At 40.7% G+C, this 27,559-nt stretch overlaps 2 protein-coding genes across 5 annotated transcripts; one reads left to right on the top strand and one right to left on the bottom strand.

Moving 5' to 3' along the window:
* Window positions 1-297: 297 nt before the first annotated feature.
* kdm2ba (lysine (K)-specific demethylase 2Ba) lies at window positions 298-13,011 on the top strand. Of its 2 annotated transcripts, none has more exons than XM_022220820.2 (10): window positions 298-464; window positions 3,623-3,847; window positions 4,061-4,204; window positions 5,321-5,407; window positions 5,802-6,080; window positions 6,192-7,009; window positions 7,164-7,327; window positions 7,431-7,592; window positions 8,902-9,120; window positions 11,810-13,011. In XM_022220820.2, exons 1-10 carry the CDS (start codon window positions 411-413, stop codon window positions 11,989-11,991), a joined length of 2,334 nt encoding a protein of 777 aa, XP_022076512.1. In that variant the 5' UTR covers window positions 298-410; the 3' UTR covers window positions 11,992-13,011. The 2 variants fall into 2 exon arrangements, with proteins under 2 accessions (XP_022076512.1, XP_051806795.1); XM_051950835.1 differs by having other exon boundaries at window positions 5,321-5,409; window positions 5,795-6,080.
* Window positions 13,012-14,938: 1,927 nt separating this feature from the next.
* Window positions 14,939-23,880, bottom strand: rnf34a (ring finger protein 34a). 3 transcript variants are annotated; one of them, XM_022220821.2, is made up of 8 exons: window positions 23,699-23,879; window positions 22,930-23,148; window positions 21,804-22,190; window positions 21,116-21,178; window positions 18,977-19,178; window positions 18,779-18,808; window positions 18,510-18,551; window positions 14,939-17,866 (listed from the first exon to the last, which is right to left on the bottom strand). In XM_022220821.2, exons 1-8 carry the CDS (start codon window positions 23,702-23,704, stop codon window positions 17,679-17,681), a joined length of 1,137 nt encoding a protein of 378 aa, XP_022076513.1. In that variant the 5' UTR covers window positions 23,705-23,879; the 3' UTR covers window positions 14,939-17,678. The 3 variants fall into 3 exon arrangements, with proteins under 3 accessions (XP_022076513.1, XP_051806888.1, XP_022076514.1); XM_051950928.1 differs by lacking the exon at window positions 22,930-23,148 and having other exon boundaries at window positions 23,699-23,880; XM_022220822.2 differs by lacking the exon at window positions 18,510-18,551.
* Window positions 23,881-27,559: the final 3,679 nt, after the last annotated feature.

Raw genomic sequence — 27,559 nt, 5'->3', positions numbered from 1 at the left:
TGTCTTACCTGCTTATCTTCACTTCCTGTTACAGCTGTGCTGCATTCATGTCTCACGTAAACAACCGTTTCCGACATTTGCGGTATGGCAAGACCCTGTTTTGAGACGCACGGAAATGTGTATATCCACGTTCTTTCCTTAGCTCACCTTTTTGTTTTAGAATTTACAACAAGTTTGTCTTTACAGTTTACGTTTTGGATTTTCCTGGTTCCTGGTTAACTGAATAAGCTAACTGCCGTTGGATTAAGTAAGAAGGGAGCTGGCGTTTCCCGTAGTTCATGAATGCGGCGCAGCGAACAGTGCTGGCAGCTGCGCGTGTCGGTGTGAAGTGAAGGAGGGGGATGATGAGCCGAGGCTTTTCAGCCATGTTAGTTTTCTGTGCCGTTCGCAAACGATGAGAGAGACGAGTCATGGCCTTGTCATTGAGCGGAGACGATGAGGAATATGATTCAGAGTCCGAGCAGGTAAGAGCCCCTACGTTTCTTTACTTCACCGCTGAGCTTTGTGTGTGTTTTAAAGGTAAAACAAAAAGCTTTTGTGAGCGTTTTCCTTCGGTTGCTTAACGTGAGATTTTCACCCGCTTCTTCTCTGTGTCTATGTTAGTCGGCTTGAAGGGAGAAATGTGTCTTTTAAACCTTTTTCCTCAGTCTGCCTGGTTATACAGACGAATACGTCGCTAAATGTTCCGTACACGGATAAAAAAAAAAACTCAAGTTGCTTATCAGATTTGATGCCGTGACCGTCAAAACACACCGTGTCCTCCCCCTGGACACCATCTATCATGTTAGCCACCACTGACCCATTTTATGCTGACCACCTCTTAATACTCAGCAGTTTCATCCAGTCATGTTACACATTATAGTAGCTGTGACCAGGTCCGCCAGCTAGCTGTGAGACCATCCAACTTCACCCTGGCTAAATCTGTGGTCTGCTCATGTACCTGCCACATTGGAGCAGCTTTTCCTGTGATGAAGCTCCCCACACTTCCCAAACTTGCCCCTCCACTCTGCGCCTTTAAGACGGCTTTCGGGCGAAATGTTGTTGAGGCTGGGACCGGGGAGGGGGATGGGGAGAGGGAACAATGAAGTGGCTCTACTTCTGTTCTTTAGTAATCCAGTGGTTCCAAATCTGGAGGAGTACAGTGACCCCCTCAAAAAGCCTGACAGCAGCTCAGTGCCAGGAGGATAATATAGTGCTGGTAATTAGAATCAGGCGCTAAACTAAACATAATGTCCTCTGTGGTTCCTCAAGGAAAAAAAGTTTTCATGTGTGGAATGAAGTGCTTGTTCAGTGGTGCAAGCAGCATGAGTACTTTCTAACAGGCCTTATGGGATGTTGCTCAATCCTCTGTTGTAGACTTTCCCTGTACAATTCAGAGGAAATATGAGAAGTGCTGATGTAAGATCCTTGTGCTCACATAATGTTTATTTCCACAACACACATTAGCAGCACATCATCAGATATGATATTTTGGCATCTTGTGCAGTGACACATTGTTGGATAATGTTATTTTCACTGAGGACCACTGTACATGAACAGCAGATGACAGATCTTGTGACTTCCTCCCACTGAAATCCACGCTGAGGCTGAGTCAAAAGACCGCGCTGAGAATATAGGCCATGTTTTTGTTCACAGGCCTCAGCGACCAATCCCCGAATTCCTGACATCTTACTGCACAGAGTTACAGTCAAGACGAGTCAGCTGATAGTTGCTTTTAGAAGCATGTTTTGTACAGAAGCAGCTCTGACTTTTTTTAATCCACAATTTACTGCTACTTCCTTGTTGTAAAGTAGTGAGATGTTCAGGGAGTGAAGGAAATGTCAGTTATTTGTTGTCCAAACTTTCTAGATTGACTATGATATTAGAAAAGCACAGTTGTGTCAAATGAGGTCAGGAAAAAATAATAAGGCAGCTGTTCTAAAATATATATATATATATATATAGTGTGATGTTGACGGTCAACCCTGCAGCAGCAGCCGGCCTTTCTTTGAAGTTTCCACCTCATATTTCCACAGGAGTCGGAATAATTAATGGGAAGCTGCTACATTCATTGAACCCCGTTTCGCCGAAATGCTCTGTCAGCAGCAACTTATTTTGCAGGAAGAACACAATTTAAAAGAAACCGTGATCTGAAATCCTTCCAAGGAAAGGCACAAAGAAGAACAGGTTGCGTCAAACATGAGGGAACATGTTGTCGGGGTTGTTATTATTGATTTACTGACAAGGTTCTTTGTCGTAGTCAACACATTCACGACCGGTTTCTCTCCCCTGTCTAGATGATATCACCCAGAAACCTTCAGTCGAGATTGTCTTTAGCCTGGAATGTCTTGTTCTTGTCTTGTTTTACCTGTTTGACCCGTCCACGGCATAGATTTCCAGAAAAGAAATCAACATGTGCTTGAATGCTATTCAACAAAACTGCGTTATTTTTAGAGTGAATAATGCTCAAAGAGCTGCATTCATGTGCAGTGTGTGGGCTGTGTGTAGTTATCAGTAATAGAATGAGAGTGAATGACCTCAGAAAAGTGCTCAGAGCCACTCTGCAAAGCATAGCCTCCTCTAAGCTTATTTTTATCCATCTCTTACAGTCCCCTATTCAAACAGTTGCCACCAGCAAGGCAAATGTGTTGCCAAGGTAACCTCTCCTGCTAGAACAAGAATCACAGTAATGGTCTATGATTTGTCTTATTTTTATAGTGCTTTGTAGCCCTGCCATGGCAACAGAGAGGAGACTGAAAAATCAAAGGGTTTAGAATTTAATCAGTTAATTAAGGGTTATTCAGGTCATTGATTTGATTTATTCTTGAAGCACAGCACCAAGCTGCTCAAATGTGGAAGTTTATTTTTGCACATTTACAGTATATAGTTGTAAAATTTACATTTCTTTATTTTTTTTCATAATTTTCTTACATTATACAGTCTATAAAACAAATCTATGAATTGTAAAGGAAATAATCAGATTAATCAATGAAAAAATAAATATTTGTCACAGCTCTGTTTGGTTTCCACCTGTTATAGCTGCAAAGATGAGTTTATTAATCTACCAGCTGACTGACAGGAAATAAATCAGCAGCGATTGTGATAATCAAGCTATAGTTGTAGAAATTATTTAAGCAAAAGGCCAAACATTTTTCTGTTTCTAGCTTTTAAAATGTGGCATTTTTTTGACATACATGACGGTGAACTGATTACTGCGACATTTGGAGACATCATGGCCTGGACAAGTTGCTTTATCAAAGACTTTGTAAACACTTGATTGAAAAAATTATCAGGAGACTAATCGATAATGAAATTAATCTATAATGGCAGTCAGAATGCTTGAAACGGATTTTTAAACACAGTCTTTCATTACTACATGTTTCCATGTGTCTCCATTATCTTAAGTAGTTGAAGGAAACATGCTTGGTTTTGAAGTTTTCTAACAGAATTGTGAAGTGTCAGGAATAAGTAGGATTACAGAAGAGCATGCAGTAATTTTTAGTGTAATTTTTAGTGTAATTCTTGTGTGTGTGTGTTGCCATATTTGACAGAAATCTGTGTGTTTCCCTGTTATTTCCAGTGATTTAATTTGATTGAGCTGGTTAAAATATTTATCTAATCATTCTAACCGTTTAATTTGCAGCAGCGGGCAGCCAACCGGCCGAAGCCCAAGATGGGGACGTCGTCGGCCGTCAAGCTGCCGTCCAACCGCAGCTCGTCTGGAGCCAGACGCAGGAGGACACGCTGTCGAAAATGCGAGGCGTGCCTCCGGACCGAATGTGGAGAGTGTCACTTTTGTAAAGACATGAAGAAGTTTGGCGGGCCGGGGCGCATGAAGCAGTCCTGCATTATGAGACAGTGCATCGCGGTGAGTCAATAATAGGAGGATTTTAGAGAACATTCACAAGAAGGCATCACACAGAATTTGTATTTGTAGAAAGTGTTTGCCACACAGGTCTGAAGGAAAGTTTGCATCAGCTGTTGTGTAACCTGACCTCGCCTGAAAGACTAAACAAAACTATTATCGTCATTGGTGCATGTATTTATTCCTGCTTTGTTTGTTTGTTCTTGCCTCACGCAGCCCGTCTTGCCCCACACAGCAGTGTGTGTGGTGTGTAAAGAAGCAGGGAAGGAGGACACTCTGGAGGACGACGAGGACAAGTTCAACTTCATGCTAATGGAGTGTTCCATCTGCAATGAGATCGTCCATCCCAACTGCCTCAAGGTACAGAGAGCCAGAACAGCTAAACTACTCCGCCTCCGTCAAGTCATTCACACGGTGACTCATTGTGTTATGTCGTGTGCCAGGAATCCCAGGTCATTGTAACTTTATGTGAGTGACTCAGATCATCGCACTTTAGTCACTGAAGGTAATGGGATGTAGAAATGGTGTTGTTTATATAACTCTGAATGCACTCGTCATTCTTAAGTGGTTCCAAAGTTTTTATGACTCAACTTTGACACAATTATGTCTGAGGATTTGATGTTCAGCACACACTCAAGAAGTAAAGTGGTCAGTGATTACAAACTTGTACAAAATGAACAACAATGTGTTGCCTTAAAAGTCTGCCAGGAAGTAGACTGAACCAGCTGAGGTGCTAAGACTTTTCTGAGATGAAAACAAAAAGTGTGAAGCCGCACACACCCTGTTCGAAACCATTATGTCAAAAACACAGCAAGGTGTAGCCTCAGTCAAACCTGTTTTTGAAACATGCACAGTGTGATTGTTTAGCACATAATAGCTGAGGTAAAACTTTTTTTGATGAATCAGTTGCCTTCCTACAAAGTACAGTCAAAGAAATGTAGTCATTATTTGGTGTGTCCTAGGTTCATTTGTGCAGAATGCTTGAGGACAGATGGGTTGTCCCAAACTTGTGAGAGAGCTTACTGCAGTTGTTTTGTGCATTTAGGCTGTCTCATTGTCTTCTGTCTCTTTATGTAATCCCAAACTGGCATGATGATGTTCAGATCAGGGCTCCATGGGGGCCTTACCATCTGTTACAGCACTCCTCCACGCTGAAGATGGTTCTTTATGACTGTAGCTGTTTAGTTTTTGTCATATTGCAGCATGAATTTGGGGCCTCGTACAGCAGTTTAGATTGTATAACTCCTCTGAAGTGCATGTTTAAGTTGTCTGTACTTCCCTTTTCTATTTAATCCATGAAGCAAGAGTGTACATGTTAACTATGAGGATCAACTGCGCTGACCTGTCTAACAAGAACACGTCACAACTGTGACTTTCACTTCCCTTGTCTTGCTTGTGTTAAACGCCCTGTTAGACGGCGCTCTGTTCAAGCTTGTTGTTCTGGCTGAAGTCCTCGTTTTCTTCTCTGTTTGTCAGGTGAGCGATGCATCAGGAGTGGTGAACGATGAGCTCCCTAACTGCTGGGAATGTCCCAAATGCAACCATGCTGGGAAAAGTGGAAAAGTGAGTACAAATATGTGTGAGTCAGAGGATTTAGGTTGAGTTACAGCTGACTAAGTATGTGTTGGTAGCATTTACAGAAGAGCGGTAAAAACAACAAAAGAGCTACTACTCTAAGAGTTTTGAGATTATGTTTGCTTTCCTCTTTCACTGCTGCTGTCAGTATTTCAGTTTGTGTGTTGATCAGCTTACTGCTTCCTGTTTATACTTTTCTTATTTGTGAAAGTCATCCACATGTGACTGTGTCAGTCACAGAAGCAGGAAACCACTGGCACACAATGTATTAAATTAGTTTATGATGCCACAGATGCAGTTAGATACGCAGCTGCTTTTTCTTGTCGCCATAGGCTAAAGGTATAAAGTTGTCTCGCAATTTTTGTCCCCTTTGGTATTGAAGCAAAAAAGGGGTCCAGGGTTTAAGTACGCCTCCAACCTCCCTGGCTCTTTGCTGAGGGAACAGAAGCCTGTGAAGGAGGAGGGGGATGTTTCTTCTGCAGCCAAGAGGAGACCAGACAGAGAGGAGACGCCCAGGTACAGACCCGAGGAGTCTCTCCACCGACAGCCACCACTGCTGTCCCCCAGCACCCTGCCCCGGCCCAGACCTGAGGACAAATTGAGGAAGAAGAGGAAGCTGTTTGACGATGATGACGAAGAGGATCTGAGTGTGAGGAAGAAGGTCTGTATAATGTACAGAGTGGCTCCTTTTAGTGGATTTTAATGATATGAGTTTTTGGGGATAATCTAAACAAAGTATTCTAAGTTTTTCTTAATGCATTTTTTCCTGCAGGAAAAGTCAGATGATCCTTATTTTTCCAAACTCCTGCACCAAATCAAGACCGAAGAGGAGGATGAAGACGCGTATGATGAGGAGGATGAAGACGGGAGGGAGCCTCACTACCGAAGCTGTGTAGACAGGAAAGGGCGTTTTGGGGACACCGAAGAAGAAGGGGATTACAAGGACTCCAAGAATGACCTTTTGAATCCCTGCATTAAAACACCAATTGGAGACAGTGACCAGTCTTACTGCAGCTCTCCACAGGCCGGCCCCAGCAGCGAGGGCGGAAGCGAAACCCAGGAAAAAGGTCCACGTCCAAAAGCTCGTCGCAAGCGGCGTTTACCTAATAGAGAGCTGAGCCGAGAGCTGAGCAAAGCACTGAACCAGGAGATCCAGAAGACGGAGGACTGTCTAGCCAACGAGAACCGGCAGCCCCTCAAGGTGGAACCAGAAACAGAAAACGAAGAGCCCAAGAGGTTGTTCCGCATAGGGAATGAACTTGGGGATCAGAGGGCCCACCTCAAGGCCAAAGAGATGAACGGGACCCCCTGGGAGCTTCGGCACTTCTACCCGAGTCAGATCACACCACTGGGCTTCAACAGGAGCACCCCAACCAACCGGCCGGTGCCCCCTCGCTCCCCACCGAAGTGTGTCCAAATGGAGAGGCACGTCATCCGCCCTCCTCCCATCAGCCCGCCTCCTGACAGGCTGCCTCTAAAGGATGGTAAAACGCACGTCCTACAGCGTGAAGTATGGATGAAGATATTTCACTATCTCCCCCACCAGGAGCTGTGTGTCTGCATGAGAGTTTGCAAGACGTGGAACAGATGGTAAATGCACAGCACACACCTCTAAAATAGCATGTTTACTTCACAGTTAGAACAGAAAAAACTATTCAAGTGTGAAGAAGCGGTTAGCTTGTTGTTCTGCTTTGACGGCGACATAAAGGCATGACTTCCAACATAGATCTTTCCTTCTGACTAGGTGCTGTGATAAGAGACTTTGGACAAAGATCGATCTAAACCGCTGCATCTCCATCACGCCGCTTATGCTAAGTGGGATTATCCGCCGACAGCCAGTTTCCCTGGACCTAAGTTGGACCAATATTTCCAAGAAGCAATTAAGCTGGCTTATTAATAGATTACCAGGTACCCAACTATGACTGACTCTTGATCTGCAGACAATGAAAATAGTCTTTCTCTGTTTCACTTCCTCTGCATCCGTATTTCAAAGCGCTGCTGTGTCTTTCAGGTCTGCGATTGTTAAAGTTATCGGGGTGTTCCTGGGCTGCTGTGTCTGCTCTCTGCACATCCAGCTGCCCTCTGCTGCGGACTCTGGACGTCCAGTGGGTGGAAGGACTCAAAGATCCACAGATGAGGGACCTCCTGTCACCCCCCACAGACAACAGACCAGGTGAAACACAAGCGTCAACAGTAGTAGTTACTGATCCTGTTATGTAAAGATTCAAACCGTTAGTGATTATTTAACTGAATGTGAACTATTTTGGAAAACACTGTTGAAGTGGGTGACTTTCATGTAGGCGATGGGTCAGTTCTGTTTACAAACACTGCACACACTACCCACTCCAGTTCATCCACCGCAAAAACGCAAAATCTTACCAAGTCTGTTTGCCTTATTTTTAGTCAAAACATCTCAACCCACTTGATTTAAGATAAATTCATTTAACAAGTGACATTTGAGCAAGATGGATGGACTTGTCTTAAGACAACGCATCTGAAATTTCTTGTTAAGTCAAACAATCTTGAAATTACCTTGTTTTGAGCTGAATTTTACAAGAAAACTCAAAATAAGTTTAACCCTCGTGTCGTCCTGCAGATCAAATTGACCCGTTTTAAAGTTTGAAAATGTGAGGAAAAAAATAGATTTTCACAGTGAAACTTCTGATGTCCACATTTTCAACATTTTTGGGAAATCTTTGAACATTTTTGATTGAGAAAAAAAAATTGTTACAAATTTTTCTTAGGAACATTCACATAAAAATCGACCAAAATCCAGTGAATTTTGTTGGATTTTGGATCTTTTTTTTTGTGAATGCTCTTAAAGAAAACATCAGAGGTTTTACTGATATATATGTAATCACTTTAGATATTTCTAGAATTTTTTTGGAAGCTTTTTACTCATTTTTGGAAAATATTTTACAAAAATTGTCTTGCCACATTTGGGGATTTTTTGTAAATAAAACTTAAGGGAACTTTTAAGAAATGATTGGAGTATACATATCAAATTAGGAGGTTACATGAAAGCGAAAATCTATTTTTGAGCAAAAAAATGCTTTTTTAAAAATCATGTCTGGCTTATTTTAAGACACCTAAGCTTGACTATCCTGGTAAAATAGAGCTTAAAATACGTTTTCCCAGCTAATTTTAAGGTCTCAGTATTCAAAATATCACATCTTATTTCAATAAATCTCACCAAGCCATTTTTCACTTGTTCTGTTGGCAGATTTTTTCACTTATTTCAAGGTAAAAGTACTTTGAAATATTTTTTTTCTTGTTTTGAGAGGAACATACTCAGAATTATTGGCCTTGTGTTAAAGAGCAGACATGATTTTGCCTGAAAGACTTTCTTTAGGTCTTAGATAATAAAATCGAGGAGGCATTTATAGCTTTTAGCCATCATAGATGTCCTTGTAGACTTGTACACACCTGTTGATAAAACACAAAACTTGATCATTTATGTTGTTCATGCAACCAATGAACAGGCCAACTGGATAACCGCTGCAAGCTGCGTAATGTGGAGGACCTGCGGCTGGCGGGGCTGGACATCACTGACACTTCCTTACGTCTCATCAGTCGACAGATGCCTCTGCTGTCCAGGCTCGACCTGAGCTACTGCAACCACATCAACGACCAGTCAGTGAACCTGCTGACGGCAGCAGGGACCACCACCAGAGACTCCCTCACAGAAATCAACCTGTCAGGTGAGATGTGGGACCTGAGGAGTGGCATCTTAGGAATGCACAAGCGCAAATTCAGGTCCGTCTGAGTGATTCAACGGGGCTGACTTAGAGGCGTGATGCACTTGGTGGATGATTCAAACGGGAGTCAGTCATTCAGCGTGGAATGGACCAAGCAAATTTTTCATTCCATAAGTAACAAAGTAGAATATGAGTCAATAAAAACTTAAATTAGCAATGTCTAGCATAGCAGGCTGCAGAATATCAGATATTTTGATTTGTCCTAGCAGGAGATATTTAGGTGTTAATAACAGCATCAGGATGGCTTTGTTTTATTCTAGAGACCATGAGCCGTTATGCTTCATACTAGGACCACTAAACCAAAGCATCTTAAGGCAATTTTGTTGTTTCCATGTGACCAGTGTAGATTTGTGTTCCTATTGTAGTGTAATGGGTATATGTCGGTCTGTTTACACTGTGTCAATGTGATTATTCCTGTTATGTGCCAAGCCCAGTGAGTGAATCTAGCACAGGATTTTTGAGAAATGTACTGTGTTTAAGCACCGATGAAGGAAGCCCATTTAAAATCAAAGCACTCAACAGTCCAGCAGCAAGGACTTCAGTTAAAACTTTTAAAATGATGAATAATAAAGGTGTGAATAATAAAGAATATCCTTGCCATCGCATGGCCTCTTTTCATAAGAATTTGCCTTGAGTACAGTTTGTTTTCCTGGCAGTTGATAGGGTTTGTTCAACCATAAATTTTGGGCTGCATGTAGATGTCTGCAAAGCAATGTGCACGAAACCTTACATGGATGATGACATTTCTACCATGTTGAACCCTGGTATAGATGCAGAAGGAATGCATAGACCTGCAGGATTACACTGTGTCTTCCATTTATGAGGCCTCTTACTGTTTCTTTTAAATACTACACAAGACAAACTAATAAGCTGTTACTGTTTCAGTTCTCTGCTCCTTCAGGTCAGCGGTCAACTATTTAGAGATCCCTTGATAGGCAGGGTGGAAAAGTACGAGGCTGTGGCTGGCATCCACAGTGAAACAGGATCCACTTACATCCTTTCAGTCTGTGTGTTCTGAAAATGTTTTAGTGGTATCTGCAGAGGAAGTAGATGGAGTATGTTTACGGTCACGTGTTCCAGCCGATGGAGTTCTGTGACAGCTGATATTAAGCACTCAATTATTTAAATGCTGTGGGCTGAACTCTATTGATCCAGGAAATAACATACAAAGCTTCAGACAAATATATTCTAAAGGGAGTGTAACAGTCACTGGATATCCGTCATGACTGTGGTGTTTTTATAGGTGACCTGAGCTGCTAATGTCACCACAGAGGTGTTCAGTTCAGGCGGGGCTCTGTCCGAATTATGTAAGATCACCAAAATAAATGAACCGATAAGAATGTAGCTCTCCCAGCTGAGCAAGTGTAACCAAACTGTGTTAGAGATCAACCCGTCAAACCTTCTGTACACGCCTACAGATAACAATCGAGAACATTTGGGGTTGTAAATTGAAGCCGTTCACCTCAGTGGGATGTAGGTAAGGGTGAGATTGCACAACAGTGGACAAAACAATAAACACCTTTATTATGATCAGTATTGAGTTTAAGATTCTGATTAATCATTAGTTTTTCAGAACAATTTTTTTTTTGCTCTTTCACATTTAAATGACCAAACCACTGCTTTAATTTTCACTTTGTGCTTCAGGCTCTCAAATGTTCAAATATTTGTATCAAAATTAGACTTTACATAAAGTTCTTTAGTCTATTTCCTAGAGCAGGGGTGTCAAACTCATCTGAGGTGGGCCACAGCATAATGAGCTATAAATAACCACGGCTCCAAATTTCTCCTTTGTTCTAGTGCAAAAAAGTAGTCTGAAAATATTCACATTTAAGGAACTGCCTTTTTACAAAAACATTATGAACAACCTGGTATTTGTTAAGAAAAATAAGTTCAGTTTCCAAAACATTATCATTTACACATTACAACTTCCAGATCACAGAGTTTCTACAAAGGAATAAACATTTAGTCGCAGGTATCTGGAACTGAACGATGTAGGATTTTACTCTATGATCAAAACAACTTGTCAAAGCCTAGAAATTATTTTAAATTTCCAGTTTTACAAATTTACAATTTGCAGTTAACGTCATCTATGCCATTTTTACATTTTACACAGTCATCCCAAGGGCCTGATCGGCCCCTCTGATGGGACCTCATGTTTGACACTCCTGTCCTAGAGCAAAATGAACAAACATGTACCCAGATCGACCCAGCACTTTACAGATTTTTATCTCAATACTTCACAAGTAGGCAGTGCTCGGTGCAGACCAGACAGCTGTGCAGAGAGAACTCAGCTACTGTTGCAACTCAGACAGCTTTGTGGCCAAAACTCACTTTGAAAGAGTGAAGTAAGGCGGTCTAATGTCAGATTTACCCAAGAGGAAATCAACAGATTTAATCTACATGGACTGTTTTTCCAAAAAGTTTGTAGACTGCACTGTTCTTTTAATTATAAGAAGCCAAAATGATGACTAATATTCGATCCAATTTCTAGCTTTATTCAAAGTTTTAGTTTCCTGACATCTTTAATGAGGTCAAACTGAACTGTGGCACTTGTAACCACAGTGTTTCAAGACAGGAGAAACAGCGGATTTCCTGCACACATCTGATTGTTGTTCTCTCTATTTCCTTTCAGTCTGTAACCGAGTCACAGACCATTCCCTAAACTTTTTTAAGCGCTGTGGAAGCATCTGTCAGATTGACCTTCGCTTCTGCAAGCAGGTGACCAGGACGGCCTGCGAACGGTTCATCGCAGAGATGTCTGTGAGCGTACCGTTCAGGCTGAAAGAGGAAAAACTGCTGCAGAAGACAAGCTAGTTCCTAACGGGACGAAAAAGGTTGAAAGACTGTCTTTGCACTTAATGGAACCAACGGTCCTGTGATAAGACTCTGAATCACTGTCACATTAAACTGAAGTGAGAGTTTGGACTCTGACGTAAGGAGGTGATAAACATTCACTGGACACATACAGACGAAATGCATGTATTTCTGTTGAGACCGTACTTTTCTAAAGATGTGCTTGTTATTGACTGTTGGGTTATTTTTATTCTTTAAATATTTGAAAACAGTATTTTTATACCAGCATCATTTCATGAGTTTACAGTGTCTCAGGAGCTAAACATCACAGAGAGACTGCAGCATGTGAACTGAACATTATCAGTTTACCTCCGTGTGACGATGTCTATGTGCCAAAATCTGCATTCGACTTTCACTATCGGACAAAATATAGCATGTACAGTAATATCTGACGAAATGATGATAAATACTTTGAATATTTAGAATGTATTTCGATGATAAAACAGAGTAAGCAAGTTCATATTCCTGTCCCACCCTCATGCCTTCGGTTATGTTAGTACTTTGATCTGTGGAGTGTTTCGCTTGATGGGGTCTTCATCAATATTTCAACATTAATTTATTGATTTTTTTTGTTTGTTTTTTTATTACAGTTTGTATTTATTCCGTAACTTCACATGGATGTCTCACATAGCTGGGTTAAATGATGCGTGCAAATAATTTATCAAGGTGATGGGAGCACCCAGTTGGCGAGCTTCAACACCCAAAAGTCAGTAGCAGTGACCACAAACCTGACACTGACTTCCTCTAATGCAGTCAAACCACACACAATTGGTTCTCTATACTGGTTTATATAAGCAACTAATCATGACCTTTGCAAATAACTCATTTGCATACTTTTTAAGATGTACTCCAGACAGTAGGTGTTGTACTTTGGGTGTTGTGCTGTAATCTGTCACCTCAGGTGAATGTGATAACGTTTATATTTGTAAATCCAAAAATGAAGTGCTAACATGCATTAAAAGAATTTCATTTGTACCATCATCGAGTCTTGTTGGTTCTCTTTGCCGTGTTCTGATGGAACTCAAAGACGTCAAGTTGATTTGTTCCCTGAAGCTAATAGAGAGCAGTGTGTCGCTACTTTTTACATCTTAAAACCCCAAAATGAGGCAGCGTTTATTTGTGATGGATCATAAGAAGTTATAGTTGAACCCTCCTGTTGTCCTCATTTTCGGGCACCAAAAAATATTGTTTGCTTGTCTGAAAAAATTCAAAAATTCAGCAAAAAAATTCCCCAAATTTCTGAAAATTTGCAAAACCTTTAGGAAGAAAATTCCAATAATTCCTTAAAAGTTTTACTTAAAAAAATCTGCCAAATTTGGCAAGAAAATTCTTGTAAATATTTTTTTAAAAAATAGTAAACATCTTCCAAAAAAATCCTAAAAATATCTTAAGTGATTACAAATACAGCACCCTCCATAATTATTGAGTTAAGATGTGCTCTTTAGCTTCTAAAAAAATTCTTTTTTTCCCTAAATAATATAGGACCACAATGAAAAAAAGAGGAAAATCCAACCTGTAATTCAAGTACATTTATTCAGTGGGGGAATAAAAAATCACACAAATAATTCTTTTACATCAAATCATGTGTGCCACAATTATTAGCACGACTGATGTTAATACTTTCAACCCCCTTTTGCCAACAAAACAGCACCTAATCTTCTCCTATAATACATCTTTCTACAATTTTCAGTGTGAGAGTATGCTTCTGCAATAAAAACTGAATTCAGTTTAAGGCTTTAAACATGTTAACTAGGGGTGCCAATAATTATGGAGGGTGCTGTATATCAGTAAAATTTTTATTTTCTTGAATGTTCTTAAGCATTTTTAACATTTCTTTTTTTTTTCCACCAAAAAATGTTCAAAGATTTCCCAAAAATGTTGAAAATGTGGACATCAGAAGTTTCACTGTGAAAATCTGTTTTTTTCTCTACATTTTCAAACTAAAACGGGTCAATTTTCACCCGCAAGACAACACGAAGGTTAAGGTAATATGAGGGACATTATGACCCAGTCCACCACAGTGTGGTTTCTCACTGTGATGAAGTGTAAACTAAGTTACACTCAACAAAAATATAAACACAACACTTTTGTTTTTGCTCCCATTTTTTATGAGATGAACTCAAAGATCTAAAACTTTTTCCACATACACAATATCACCATTTCTCTCAAATATTGTTCACAAATCTGTCTAAATCTGTGATAGTGAGCACTTCTCCTTTGCTGAGATAATCCATCCCACCTCACAGGTGTGCCATATCAAGATGCTGATTAGACACCATGATTAGTGCACAGGTGTGCCTTAGCCTGCCCACAATAAAAGGCCACTCTGAAAGGTGCAGTTTTATTGTGCTGTATGTACAAAAAGAGATTTAAAGACTGAGAAAGAAAATAAATAAAAACTGCGTGAGTTTCTGTTGGTGCGTTTTGTACTAAAGCGTTCATGGTCCTCAGAGGATGAATGCCGCTGACTTTGGCACCTTGTTCATGACTTCCACACCTGCTGAACATCATGTTACTGTGAGGATGTTGACACGCATGTTGGCATGAAATTTAACTCCTTGACACCTGAATTTATTTGCAATTAAATATAAAACATTTTTTGTGTTTTTGCTTTCCACCTGATGCTAAAATAAGTGGAGATTGTTAATGTATCTATTACACATAGAACATAGATACATAGATATATAATTATAGCAACAGATATATAATAATTAGGTCCCACTCCGACCGGTCCTACAAGAAACCAGTGCTTGCAAGAGGTTCCGAGGTATGTTGAATTGAATTTGCACAAACTGGAATTGGATGAAAGGATACACTATCTTAGCTGCAGTCTGAATGAAAGTGGTATGATGTGAATTTACAACAATGGGCGTTAAGGGGTTAAAGCAAATACAGCCTCACGGAGGAATTAGTAAGCAGTCAGTCAGGTTTTATTTGTGTAATAAGTCATACAAATGGAATGTTTCACAGTGCTTTAACACAACACACCCCGTAAAGGATTGTGAACCTGAATACATTTGCAATGAGAAAGAAGAAAAAGGCCAAAAAGTAAATAAATCAAAATAGCAAAATAATAGAAAATGGGAAATGTAAATATATAGAAAAGCAAGATCTGAAGAGGTAAATATAAATATTTAACAGAAAATATAAAAAAAAGGATGTTTCATTGAACAGCTAGAGGTACCGCCTCACGGTTGTTTGCCTCCAGCAGCCAGTAAGAATGCAGTTCACACCCAAGCTGTTAAGACTGGACCTGTGAGCCTTTGGATATAAAATGTCACTTATTTATCCTTTTAGACATTTGGGTAAAGCTTTGTCATTAGTGTCATAATTCTTGAATTGTGGCTGAATGCGTTTTGTGACGAAAATTACTTAGATTTTTGACCACTAAATTCAAATTAGTTCATTCTCAAGTGTCAATTTTTGCTAAATTTCTTCAAGATGTTTAAAAAAAAAGCCTCAGCTGTGACCGGTGTTGACATATAAAAAAGTTTTTCTTGTCTTCTTGGGACCACTTGTGCATCGAAAATCCAAGATTAGGGGCTATTGATACTTCTCACATTGTAAAAAATGTCATTTAGGGGAAATATCATCTACAACAGAAATAAATCCATCAGAATCTCCTCTTAGCTAATATTGTTTGAATATTTTCTGGCCTAAATCTAGCAATAATTTTATCAACTAGACATCAAAATCAAAATGTTGTCACTTTATATTTCTATATATGCCACACCATCCCAGTATTAAGCCTCTAAAATGTCTAATTATGAGTCCCAATCCCCCCAAAAAACCATTATGTCCTCGCATTTGACAAGCTAAGATAAATTTGTGTTGATCCATTAATCAGCTATTTCAACATGGATTATTACTGTACCTAAGATAGTACATTGATGCTGCTTGTGATGCATGATTTTACAAAAAAAAAGACTTTAATTACAATCTTTAATTACTAAAATAAAAAGTTCAACATCTCCAAATACAAAGACCAAACCTTGCACACAATTACACCCTCTCTAAAGGAAAAGTGCATCCCGCTCCACTACTCGTCGTGATTGTAGGGGACATCCTTACTGTAATAGCAGCAATGTTAACTTTGTGGGGGGGTACAGTACAGAGAGCAGTACTTCCAATTGAGCAGGATTCAGGGGAAAACAAAAGCAGGGAATCTGTTTAATAAGCAGGGGGAGGTATAAAGAGGAGGATGCAAGATAACCGGTGTTGTAAAGCTTCTCGTCATGCTCTGGGACAGAGTTCAAGCAAACTAATGTAGATCAAACACATTTCAAATCACTTGACAGGAAACGTAACTCTGTAATAGTAAACTAACCCAATCCTGGGGACATTTCAATAATCTGGTATTACACAATTTAAATCAAATGGAAAAAATATAGATATATACATCTCATATGGATCAATATATGCAAATGTACATTAGCAAGTCATTTTTTCTATATATTTTCCATACCACAGGTGTCAGTTAACTCATAGCTAGATCTTTGAATAGTTAGTTCAATACATTACTTCTAAATTCAACTAAAGAGTATTAAGACACTTCATTCCACTCCCGCCAACAGAGTTTCACATCCACGGTTCAGCTGGAAAACAGGGAAGATGGCTGAATGAGTTAGCACCGGTTTTTGTCTTTTGTCTCCACTAAAGAGACGGGACAGAGGTGACAGCGGAGGTTAGCTATTGCTGTAATGACAGACTTTGTACGATCATTTAAACGCGTAATGCGTTACAGTAAGCGCGTATATAGCAAAATAAGTCCGTATAATTCATTTGATTCAACTCTCATAAATCACAATAGTCAATCACCAAAATCTTTAAACCACAATGGCAGAGCACCTGTTCACCTGTGAGCTGAAACTTGAAAAGGAAACAAGCTAAAGGATTTCTAATTAGCCTTTCCCTCTGATTAAACAAAGGTAGTGGAATCTGTCAAGCATTCAAGAACAAGTACACATTACCTCAACCGCTATTACTGGTCATTGCTTGAAGTGGGATGTGAGCAGTGGTGCATTAACACACAGTGTGAACAAAGTGCTTTCTGATCTAACATGCTGAAGAATCAACAGCCACACACTGTCCTCCACAGCTGAGGGGGGAAAAAAAATGGGTGAGAAGAATCAGGGCATGACCCATTATTTGGCACCGAGTTCACTCTCCTCCTCTCTCCTGTTGAGGCTCAGCATGTGTCTGCCCTCGATGTCATTAAGATATGTAGTCACTTGCAGCAGTTGTAAAGAGAAGTGCTCTTAGAGAATACCCAGCAGAGCCGAGTACCAGCTACAGTTTATAGGCAGATCTGAGGGTGACATGTTGTGTTGAACAAGACTGCACGTGGCTTGTGCCACACATTCGTTGCTTTGAAAAACAAAACAGACACTTAAGACTGAACGCAGATAAGAGATATGCGAAATTGAGGAATGACTCATAAGATGGTACGGGCCTTTGCTCTGCCCATCGATAAAACCAAATAGTCAAATTCTAAAGAAAAAGACATTTCTCATACTTCAATGTGCAAATAATGTGAGAATCAAGGGAATACAAACATCCACAAAGTAAGTCTTTTGGGGAGTCGACGGTGGTGAGCTGCATTGCTGAGTTAAGGTACAGTCTCAGTCTGAAGCAGGTGCAGTGGAGCATTAGGACTTGAAGACGTGCACGGCCCTCACGACGTACTGCCTGCAGATCGGGCACTCGTTCATCCTCTTGCCACACTTGGTGCATGTGACCATGTGACCGCACTCTAGGAGAACGCAGTCGATCACGGCGTCCATGCAGATCCTGCAGAGGTTGTCGTCGTGAATCGTCAGTGGACAGTTCTCACCGTCTGCAAGAGAAAGACGCGCAGAGGTGACCGGAAATGTTAGGAATCTGGAGTGCGACATCATGCATTGTGTCATGAGGGACGAGGAGGTGTCGAAATGCTCCACAGATTAATAAAACACCTCATCTGATCCACTGCACCTTCTCGGGGGAGGGTCATGCTCACAATCTCCGGCAAAATGTCAAAGCCTGGTATGGCTATGTGTCATGACGTTTCTATGACAACCACACAGTCTTTATCACTGGAAGCGTGCTGCTACGAGAGTGAATGCCCACGGCTAACATACTGCGGCTCTCAGTATAATTAGCTTCACGTGTTCAACACATGAATAGACGACTGAGAGGGATTGATCTCATCGTGGATCAGTGTTCTGGGAGCATGACGAATGAGGATACACTATTTAAACTCATGTTCTTAAGTGGAGACATGAACATTCATATCCATCCTCAATGAAACAGCAAGAGACCCTTAAAATAAGTGCCATTCCACACAAAGCACCACATATAAGGGTTTCACAAAAATGTGGGCTGAATGAGAACGGGTTGACAATGAACACAGATGGATGTGTGATTCATACAATGGAGAGGCGAGTCACAGAGAGAACACGTGACCACAGTGATGGTGGCGAGGACTCTTTAAACCTTACCTCCGATGGCACCATTGCAGATAGGAGGGGGGAAGGCCATCACTTTAGTGAGGGAGGAGTAAAGCAAGCAAGAGACATTTTCATCATGGTTCTAAATGACAAACGGCCTGCTTCTGAACAGCACACCTTTATGTAAATTATTAGTAACGCCTTCAGTGTAAAATACTGTCAAATGAAGCAGAGATGTTACATTTCTATGGTTAAAAACAGGATGTGGTATCCAATAGTGACATCTTGGGTAATGTGCACACAAATGAGTGACAACTTACCTGTGGTTACAGTACCGCTCACATTTTCCACTGCAAGAAAAATAAAATGAATTTAGTACAGCAACTTAGTATGACAAGCTGCACTCGAGCACTCAATGATTTCTGTGGTATGGATACTGAATTGGGACCTTTTTATGGCTGAGAACAGACAAACAAAAGCACACAGTATTTACTCGGCGTGACAGAATGAATACCCACATGATTTCCTGTTCTCCTCCGTCTCTCTGTACAGCCTGCTGACACGCTCCACCAGCTCCCACTTCTCGCAGCACCCTGAATAGTTGACAAAATTCCTGGCCAGGATCTCCTTCAGCTGCCTGACAGACAGGCCCTCAATATCCCTCAAACTGGAGATGTCCGAGAGGGACGCTCTGGCCCGGCGCCGTGTCTGCGGACTCACCTGGAAAGACACAAAACACCACTTAACTAGATGTTTTGGACACAATTTTCCCCATTTCTTTTCAGGATTTTATATCCCGTCTATCATATTTGATTTCATTTATTACTTCTTTGGTAACTTCAAGCGCAGAAATACACCGATTAGTCACTTTATAAAAAAACAGACAGCTGAAGTGAACAACAGTGATCATGTCCTTGCACTTGTGTATGTTGCTTTGACATATAGCACCCACTATTCATCCAAGCACACTCCTGCTCAGGCAGTGGCAGTGGCCTCCCCCAGCAGAACCATGCACCCAACCACAGCACAAAAACTGCTCAGAAACAACTAAGGAAGACTACAAAGAGCCCAAGATGTTAACCTGGCCCCCAGCTCCCCATATCCGAATCTGATGCAGCGTACATTCGTTGGGCTGGAATAAGCCCAATGTACAGAGGCCCAATCTGGTCCTCTCTCAGAGCATCCTTGCTCTGATGGGTCAGAGTCGTTTCTGCTGCACAAGGGGAACCTACACAATGTTAGGCAGGTGGCTGTAATGTTGTGGCTAGTGTGGTTTGTGGATATTCTTTACTGCAATCTGTACGACCCCTCAGTTCTTGCAGCACAGGAGAAAACTTGCTGATATGGATTTTTTTTTCATTCCAGTTCAGTCAAGACATTGTAAGCATTAGCGCCTAATTTTCAACCATCGCATCGCTTTTCCTTGCAATTCAAACTTTAAAAGTTACAACACAAAATGAAACATAGTTAGAGCTGTCAAACGACTGAAATTTTTATTCAGATTAATGACATGGTTGGTGTGGATTAATTTGGATTAACCACGATTAAAAATCCTTCATTTTTAATCTATATTAATCACGATTCATTTTGTTTGAGCAAACAGACTCAAGAAAGAAGGGGGGATTTTATATATATATATATATATATATATATATATACATACCGGGCTTTGCAAAAGTTCTGTTACACGGTTTCATGATCCTTAGAGACGTTTACATGTCAGAGTGAAAAATTCCATTAAATAAACTGAAAGTTCTACCTTATAGGCAGGTGTCCTTAATACAAATTTTTTCTCCGGTGAAGTTGTATCAAGATGGAAGCCAAAAGAGTTGAGATATCTGCTCTCCTTCATGCTGGCCACAACAAGTCTGACAGAGCCAAGCAGCTGAACATCAGCCGGATGACCGTCCACAGAGTCGTGGAGAGGCTCAAGAATGGTGAAGATCTTTCAGTGATCTTTCAAGAATGGTGAAGACCTGAAAGATCTTCACCATTCTTTAGTCTCTCCGCGACTCTGTGGACGGTCATCCGGCTGATGTTCAGCACAAAGGAGAGCAGATATCTCAACTCTTTTGACTTCCATCTTGATACAACTTCACCGGAGAAAAAAATTTGTATTAAGGACACCTGCCTATAAGGTAGAACTTTCAGTTTATTTAATGGAATTTTTCACTCCGACATGTAAACGTCTCTAAAGATCATGAAACCGAGTGTAACAGAACTTTTGCAAAGCCTGGTATGTATAAAAATTCATATTTCCCACTGAGACGACCAACATGCCGTTTACCATTTTTCAACTTGGTTAGTTCTGACACTACCGGATCCACTGCCCATTTGTGCATGTGTGGCAGCACGCGCGATGGTAATTCTACTTGGACAAACTGTGTGGAATGCGTTGCCAGAGACGTTTCAGGGATTTTGAGTCATTCTGTGCTGCAGATGGGTTAACTGCGCTAAAATTTTTAATCAGATTAATCACGATGATGGATTAATCCGCATTAACGCGTTCATTTTGACAGCCCTAACTACAATGTTATATCACCAAATATTTCTTTTTCTAATCCAGCTACAGAACTAAACTTTATGTATCAGCAATCCACAAAATGCATGAATTAAAACAAAAACAACAAGAAGATAAATAGGAATGCACAGATCACCTCAGGAGTGTGTTCACTGGGGTCCAAGTTAAGGAGAGACACTGATGTAGCGTCACCTATATCCTGCAACAGAACAACAGAAACGGCAAACATTAGTGTGCGATACATGTTAGGAACATGCCAGTCCTCTGAGGATTAGGATTAGACACACCTCAGCCTGCCCATTGATACCTTGGGAACAATAATGCCGAGTACCTTCCATTCATAGAAAGCTTAGTGATCCATAAGCAGGCTGAGTACAAGTATTTATAGCAGATCCTGGCTGCTGGGAGCTCAGCTCTCTTTTTAGTTCAGGTTGCAACTTCTTTTGGTTTTTTGTCATTTTGTTTTCTAGACTTCTGATTGGTTTCCTTTTTCAAAGGCTTACAAATTGTAGTGAAGCCAGGATAAACAATATGCCTCTCGTCAATAAATAGCCTGTGGAGTCTTTGGGCATGTGGTGCCCATAGACTCATTTGTGGCGGCTCAACAGACAAGATCTGCACAAGATAAAAAATAGTGGAAAAACAATTAAATGTAAGCTTTGTGTCCTAAGGCCACCAGTTTTCAGAAGTCATGTTACTACTACATGTAAGAACAAACAAGAGGGAGGTAATAAAATTGAGAACTGGCTGATATAGTTCTGTGTGCCAGTAGATGGATCTGGCTGATACGTAGGGTTCCCCCATGTTTTCATGCCGGTCCTGACCTGGTTGGTATCAGAGCTATCACTCCTGCTGAGCGGTTCCTCCTGAGAGGCAGCGAAAGCAGACAGCTCCGAGGCAGACTGTGTGGTCGAAGGGGTTGGTGTATACAAGGAACGGGAGTGGAGGCTGGCCGTGTCACCGTCTTCCTCTTCCTCAATGCCTTGGTGACAGAGCACCAAGTCCACCAGGTCTTCTTTTTCCCTGCAGGTGTCAGTGGGGATGTTACGCAGCAGCAAGTACTGACGCAGATCCTTTACTCGCAGACGCATGAGCCGTGGTCGCTGAAACGCCGTGGCCTTCAGCAAATGACATGTGGCACAAATGCGGAGATTCTCCTGAAGCACGGAGCACAGAGAGCAGAAGCTCTTCTTGCAGTCGCAGCAAATATACTGAAGAAGAAAAGACAAAAGCAAGATGAAATGAGGTCACTGGTGATTCATGCACACCTTCGACCATGTGTTATTGCTAAAAATCCTTCATGACAGAATAATGCTGTGGACATGAAAAATATAACCAAAATCATTCATTCGCTCCCTTATTTTTTGCACAATAAATTTAGATTTTCCTGAAAAAATGACAACATTTAACAAATTACTCAATTTTTCCTGCATTTTTCCATCACTCACATCTGCTCTTCCTCTCCAGGCACAGAGACCAGGAGGCATTTTCTTTTAAGTGACAAACATCAAACAGTAATAAATGCAAGATGTAGGATTAGACTGCCATGATGAGTGAGTGAGGCAGAGTTCAGACAGAATGAGACCCTGTGAGCCTTACATGAACATGAGCGTACAGTGGAGCTATTACTGCAGCAGTATGTCGGTCCATCTGTCTTCTGACTGAGCCTATTTGTCCCTGCACAGTTAGATACTAGTTCAGCACTTTAGAAAACAGCCACCAGTATTTTAAATTGTGAACATTTGCTTGATTAAAAAAAAATAAAAATGGCAGGATTATACATGAAAATGAGCATAACCGTGCACTCTGCCAACAGGCCCAAAGCACCTCCAGCTAAAATATTCATTTATTATCCCCCTCTGCTTCTACACACACACACCTCTTCCTTCTAATTAAGTCACCAGATCAGTTAACATGTGCTGGCACCACACAGACCATCCTGACACCTACCTTCCTCCTGAAGACTGAGAAGGCCTGGCCACAGGCCTTGCATACAAGACTGGGACTCCCTGAGCTGGTGGGGGGGTATGTGGAGTATCCCGCACTGGGGGCAAATCTGAAGGGTCCAGCACCGGCCCCAAACCCTGGCTGCTGGCCTCTGACGGCCCCTGTACCCATGACTTCATTCAGCAGACCACAGCATGAAGCCCACATGGACGAGGCCCCTGCCTGACATGAACAAAACATCCTCACTTCAGTGCCTGCTGTCTGCACATCAGTCTGGTTGTAGCTCCATTATCATTCAGACACACATGCACCAAAGAAACAAGTCTGCACTTTACATAGAGGCCACATATGACTACTAATTATAGATGAGAGGACTAAAAGCCTTCACCCACGGTGCTGCTTTAACACACAGTGTGAGGAGATCAAGCAACTGTCAAAACATTAACTGCCACAAGCAATTAAGCTACATAATCGCTCATTTAAAATATTCCTGCTAAACAGCTTGTTTTAACATTACAAGAGAGGAAAGAAGCAACTAAACCAATATTAAATGTAAATAATACATTCACCAAAATAATTTCGTTCTCAACTGTCAAGTCGAGGTTTAGTGTCAGCTGTCAGAGCTAATTAGCTGAGTAAGAAAACATCAGCTGCCACATTCAGCGACATGAAGCTTATGTTTCATTAGTAGCTAACGTTAGCTAGTCTCTGCTAGCGACAGTCTATCAGCAGAGCTAAAATAGAAACAGAGGTATTGTCGAGGAAAAAGCACCTTCATTGCAGCTCCGGCGTGTCTACAGGGAAAGAAAAGATTGACGGTGTAAGCATTGCAATGTGTGGTGTCTCTTCTTTAGCTGAAGACCATGGCCTGGATGAGACTGGATGCGATGAGACCAACGGTCGGGAACCGAGTGCTGCTGCTGCTTCTTCGGTTTAATGAACAACTGCAGCCTGGCGGAGCATTACCGCCACCTACCGCTGGATATACAGAACCTGCACTGTTACACACTGTATCATATACAGGATGCCATACACGTTAGTAAAACCCCGTGTAAATCCACTTACATGTCAAATTATTGCAAATTTCATTATCACTCAAAAAGTGCATTGTTTCTGATTTTAAAGTATTTGATATTATGGAAACTACAAAGAAACACTCTAGAAAGACTATTACTCAAACAAGGAACACAGCAGAATTATATGTGATTATCCGCATACTTGAATCCCTCCGTGCACAACAATAGGCAAAAACCAAATAATGAATTTTGGATTAAATTTTCTGGGAAGGTCAGAAATGACCAAAGGACCACCTCATTAGATTTTGGCAGTGATTGGCCTTATAGTCTTGATCCACAGATTTGTTAAGGATTTCCCATTGCCAGATAGCGACACGGCATCACTGTACCTATGACACGTGAACACTACGTCAGCCACCTACTGACTACCATGATTGTGATCCTACAACGACTCCACCACTGCAAACTTATCAGGACTTATCCATTGGACAAGATACAAAGGAACTATTGATTAAAATGTGGGGGTGTTTCCAAGTCCCATCAATTAGTCACCGCTAAGGTCATGTGATTTGGTATCCTACATAACATGCGCATGCATAACACATGCCTGTGCTCAGCACAAGGTCATTTTGTTTGTGGGTTCATCGATATTAAATGGCCTCATTTCAACAACAACAAATAAAAAAATGATGCTTTTCAGCAAAAATATGCTGCATTTCTGACAATGCCATGTGGGGGAATGAACAGTCTTGGTGGAGTACTGTGCTCTCTGAGACCTGTATTTTCAACAAGAAAAGCAATAGAAATTCTGTGCAACAAAAGTGAGTGTACACTACCATGCAAAAGCATTGGGGTCACTTAGAAATGTCCTTATTTTTGTAAGAAAAGCAATTTTTTTTCAATGAAGACAACTTTAAATTAATCAGAAATATAGTCTAGACATTGCTAATGTGGTACATGACTCTTCTAGCTGGAAACGGATGATTTTTAATGGAATATCGATATAGGAGTACAGAGGAACATTTCCAGCAACCATTACTCCTGTGTTCTAATGCTACATTGGGTTAGCCAATCATATTGAAAGGCTAATTGATGATTAGAAAACCCTTGTACAAATGTTAGCACATGAATAAAAGTGTGAGTTTTTGTGGAAAGCATGAAATTGCCAGGCTGACCCCAATTTTTTTGAAAGGTAGTGTGCCTGTAATCACTGACACACAAGTTAGAAAACCTGTGGTCACTGAAGCAAAAATAAAGCACACCTGTTCTTTCAAATTAACCTCAACATGGTTATACAATGAGCTATGAACAGAGGACATTTCTCAGTTTTAAGACTAAAAGCTGTGTCTACGTCTGCATCACGGCTTCACTTTGTGAAAATATTGCTGAAGCAGTATGGCTGTGTGATTTCACAAAGATGTACAAGGATACAGGAAGATCAGTTACTAAGAATCAGCTGAAGCACAGCTGCAGCAGTTATCAGGAGATAGACAAGGAGCCATATTACCACTAATTATTACCACTAATTAGACTTAGCCAAAATGAATCATGGACGGTGCTACTTTCATAATCTAGCTATAACAAACAGATGGGCAAGTGCTTCAGATTTGGCACTGGAGTATTAAATGAAGTTTCTGTGAAGGCTCAGTCTCAGGGGGCCTCCAGAAAATGTTCAGAGGGGTCGCCATATGAATGCACAGAAAATCTTGGGACGGCACATGACAATCAAAAGCCATAGCTGAATTTCAGGAATTCTATAATTGTGTAGTAGCATGGAAGGAAGATGGAAAGTGTGTCAGCACGAGAGTTTAAAAGTCACGTACTAATATACCTCGGTTTCTAATTTCACAGTGAAGGTTAATTTTGTGATATGTATTGCTCACTGTTGTCAGTGCAGAATTATTTTTTAAGGTAACTCGCAAGTTGATTGTAATATTCTCTGAAAATTATCACTCCTAGCTTGAACAGATATTTTTAGTTAGAATATTGATTTAAAAAAAAACCATGCAGCCAAGCAAGTGAAATGCAGCTGCCCCCCCACACACACCCCCCCCACACACACACACACACCCCCACCCCCACCCTGACATCTACGTCTTATTCTTAAAGCCTTATCTCTTTTAGAAATCCGAATTATATCTAAAAGTTCTTCTGGAGGAGCCAGTAAGTTTAAAGGTCTGAAACCTGCTCTATTTGCTTTGATGGTTCACACAAAAGATAATATGTTTCTCTTGCTTTCATATTAATTCTGTTTCTATCAATTTTTTGCCTGGATTGATGTCCTGAGGCAGGACGTAGAGGCTTTGCTGCATTCTCTGCAGTAATTCAATATTACTCGCAGTGAGTCACAAAGAAACAACTCTGTGGACTGAATTGTCACACATCTGGACAAGAGAATGAAGACTCACACTGAGAAAGTCAGTCTGTAGATGGAGGATTGTGGCAATAGCAAACAGTGATGCTAAATGGGCTGTAAGTATTTTCCAGTAATGCACTTGTATTATTTGTGCAGAGCGTGTCTGCTTCACTTTCAAAGGGATAATGATGATGACGAAAGAAGCTGAACATAAATCACCTCTTGAGTCATGACCAGTGGGAGTGTCTCTTAGTGGGCAATTTAGGTCCAAAGTGAGACTCACCAGGTTAAAGATGCACATTACTGACTCATGATCACATATTATGGTTAGTGCATTCACAGAGTAGGTGTGGTTGGTCCTCTCTTCTGCCATCATAACATGAACATCAACCAGGACTCTTATCATTACACTTTACTTGTATGAACAGTAACTCAAAAGAAAAATTAATTTCTGCATGAGAAGCTTTGGAAAAAGCAGGCTGAGAGTTGTGGTGATGCAGTATCTGTGGCTGTTTGTAGAAATTGCTTATAACAACCACAAGTCTGCAGTCCACTATATTAAGACGTCCATAGGCCAAACAGGTCATATATTATATTAAGAACACAGGAGGGAACTGACAAAGGTGTCAAGTTTATATTTATATATGTACACTGCCAGTTAAAAGTTTGAAGACATCAAACCTAAAAAGAGAAACTTTTGTAAGCCAGTAGAGCATACATTTTTTTAACTACAAAGGTCATTGTGAAATGAAATCTCTGGTAGTTACAGCCACAGTAGAAGATTTTTGTCAGATGGTCGACAATTTATTAAAATGCACTTTTTTTGGATATTTTTTCTTTTTCCTTTGAAGACATTTACTTATTAATCATTGAATATAAGCTTTCGATAAGTGAAGAATTCATTTGCAAAAACAGATAACTCCGTTTTGATAAATTTTCAGAAAACTTTTTTTGTTGTTTACTTGCGATATCAGTCAAAGTGAAGTTGAGTGGATTTGACTCAGTAGAAAGTACATGACAAAATAGAGAAAAAAATAAAATATTAGTGTCATTATTATTATTATTATTATTATTATCTCAAGTAAACAGTAAAAAATGAGTTTTCTGAAAACGGAGTTACCTGTTTTTGCAAATGAACTCTTTCAAGTTCGAGTTGTGCTGAAGCTGTTATTGAATAATTATTCTCATAAACCCGCCTACCTGACCGTGAGCGCGCCAATAACAAATGTCCCCTTCTGATGACGTCGACAGTCACCGTTTT

This window comes from Acanthochromis polyacanthus, chromosome 7 (genome assembly GCF_021347895.1).
Source record: "Acanthochromis polyacanthus isolate Apoly-LR-REF ecotype Palm Island chromosome 7, KAUST_Apoly_ChrSc, whole genome shotgun sequence".
NCBI classification, from domain to species: domain Eukaryota; kingdom Metazoa; phylum Chordata; class Actinopteri; family Pomacentridae; genus Acanthochromis; species Acanthochromis polyacanthus.
This window is presented reverse-complemented; position numbering and strand designations above follow the sequence as displayed.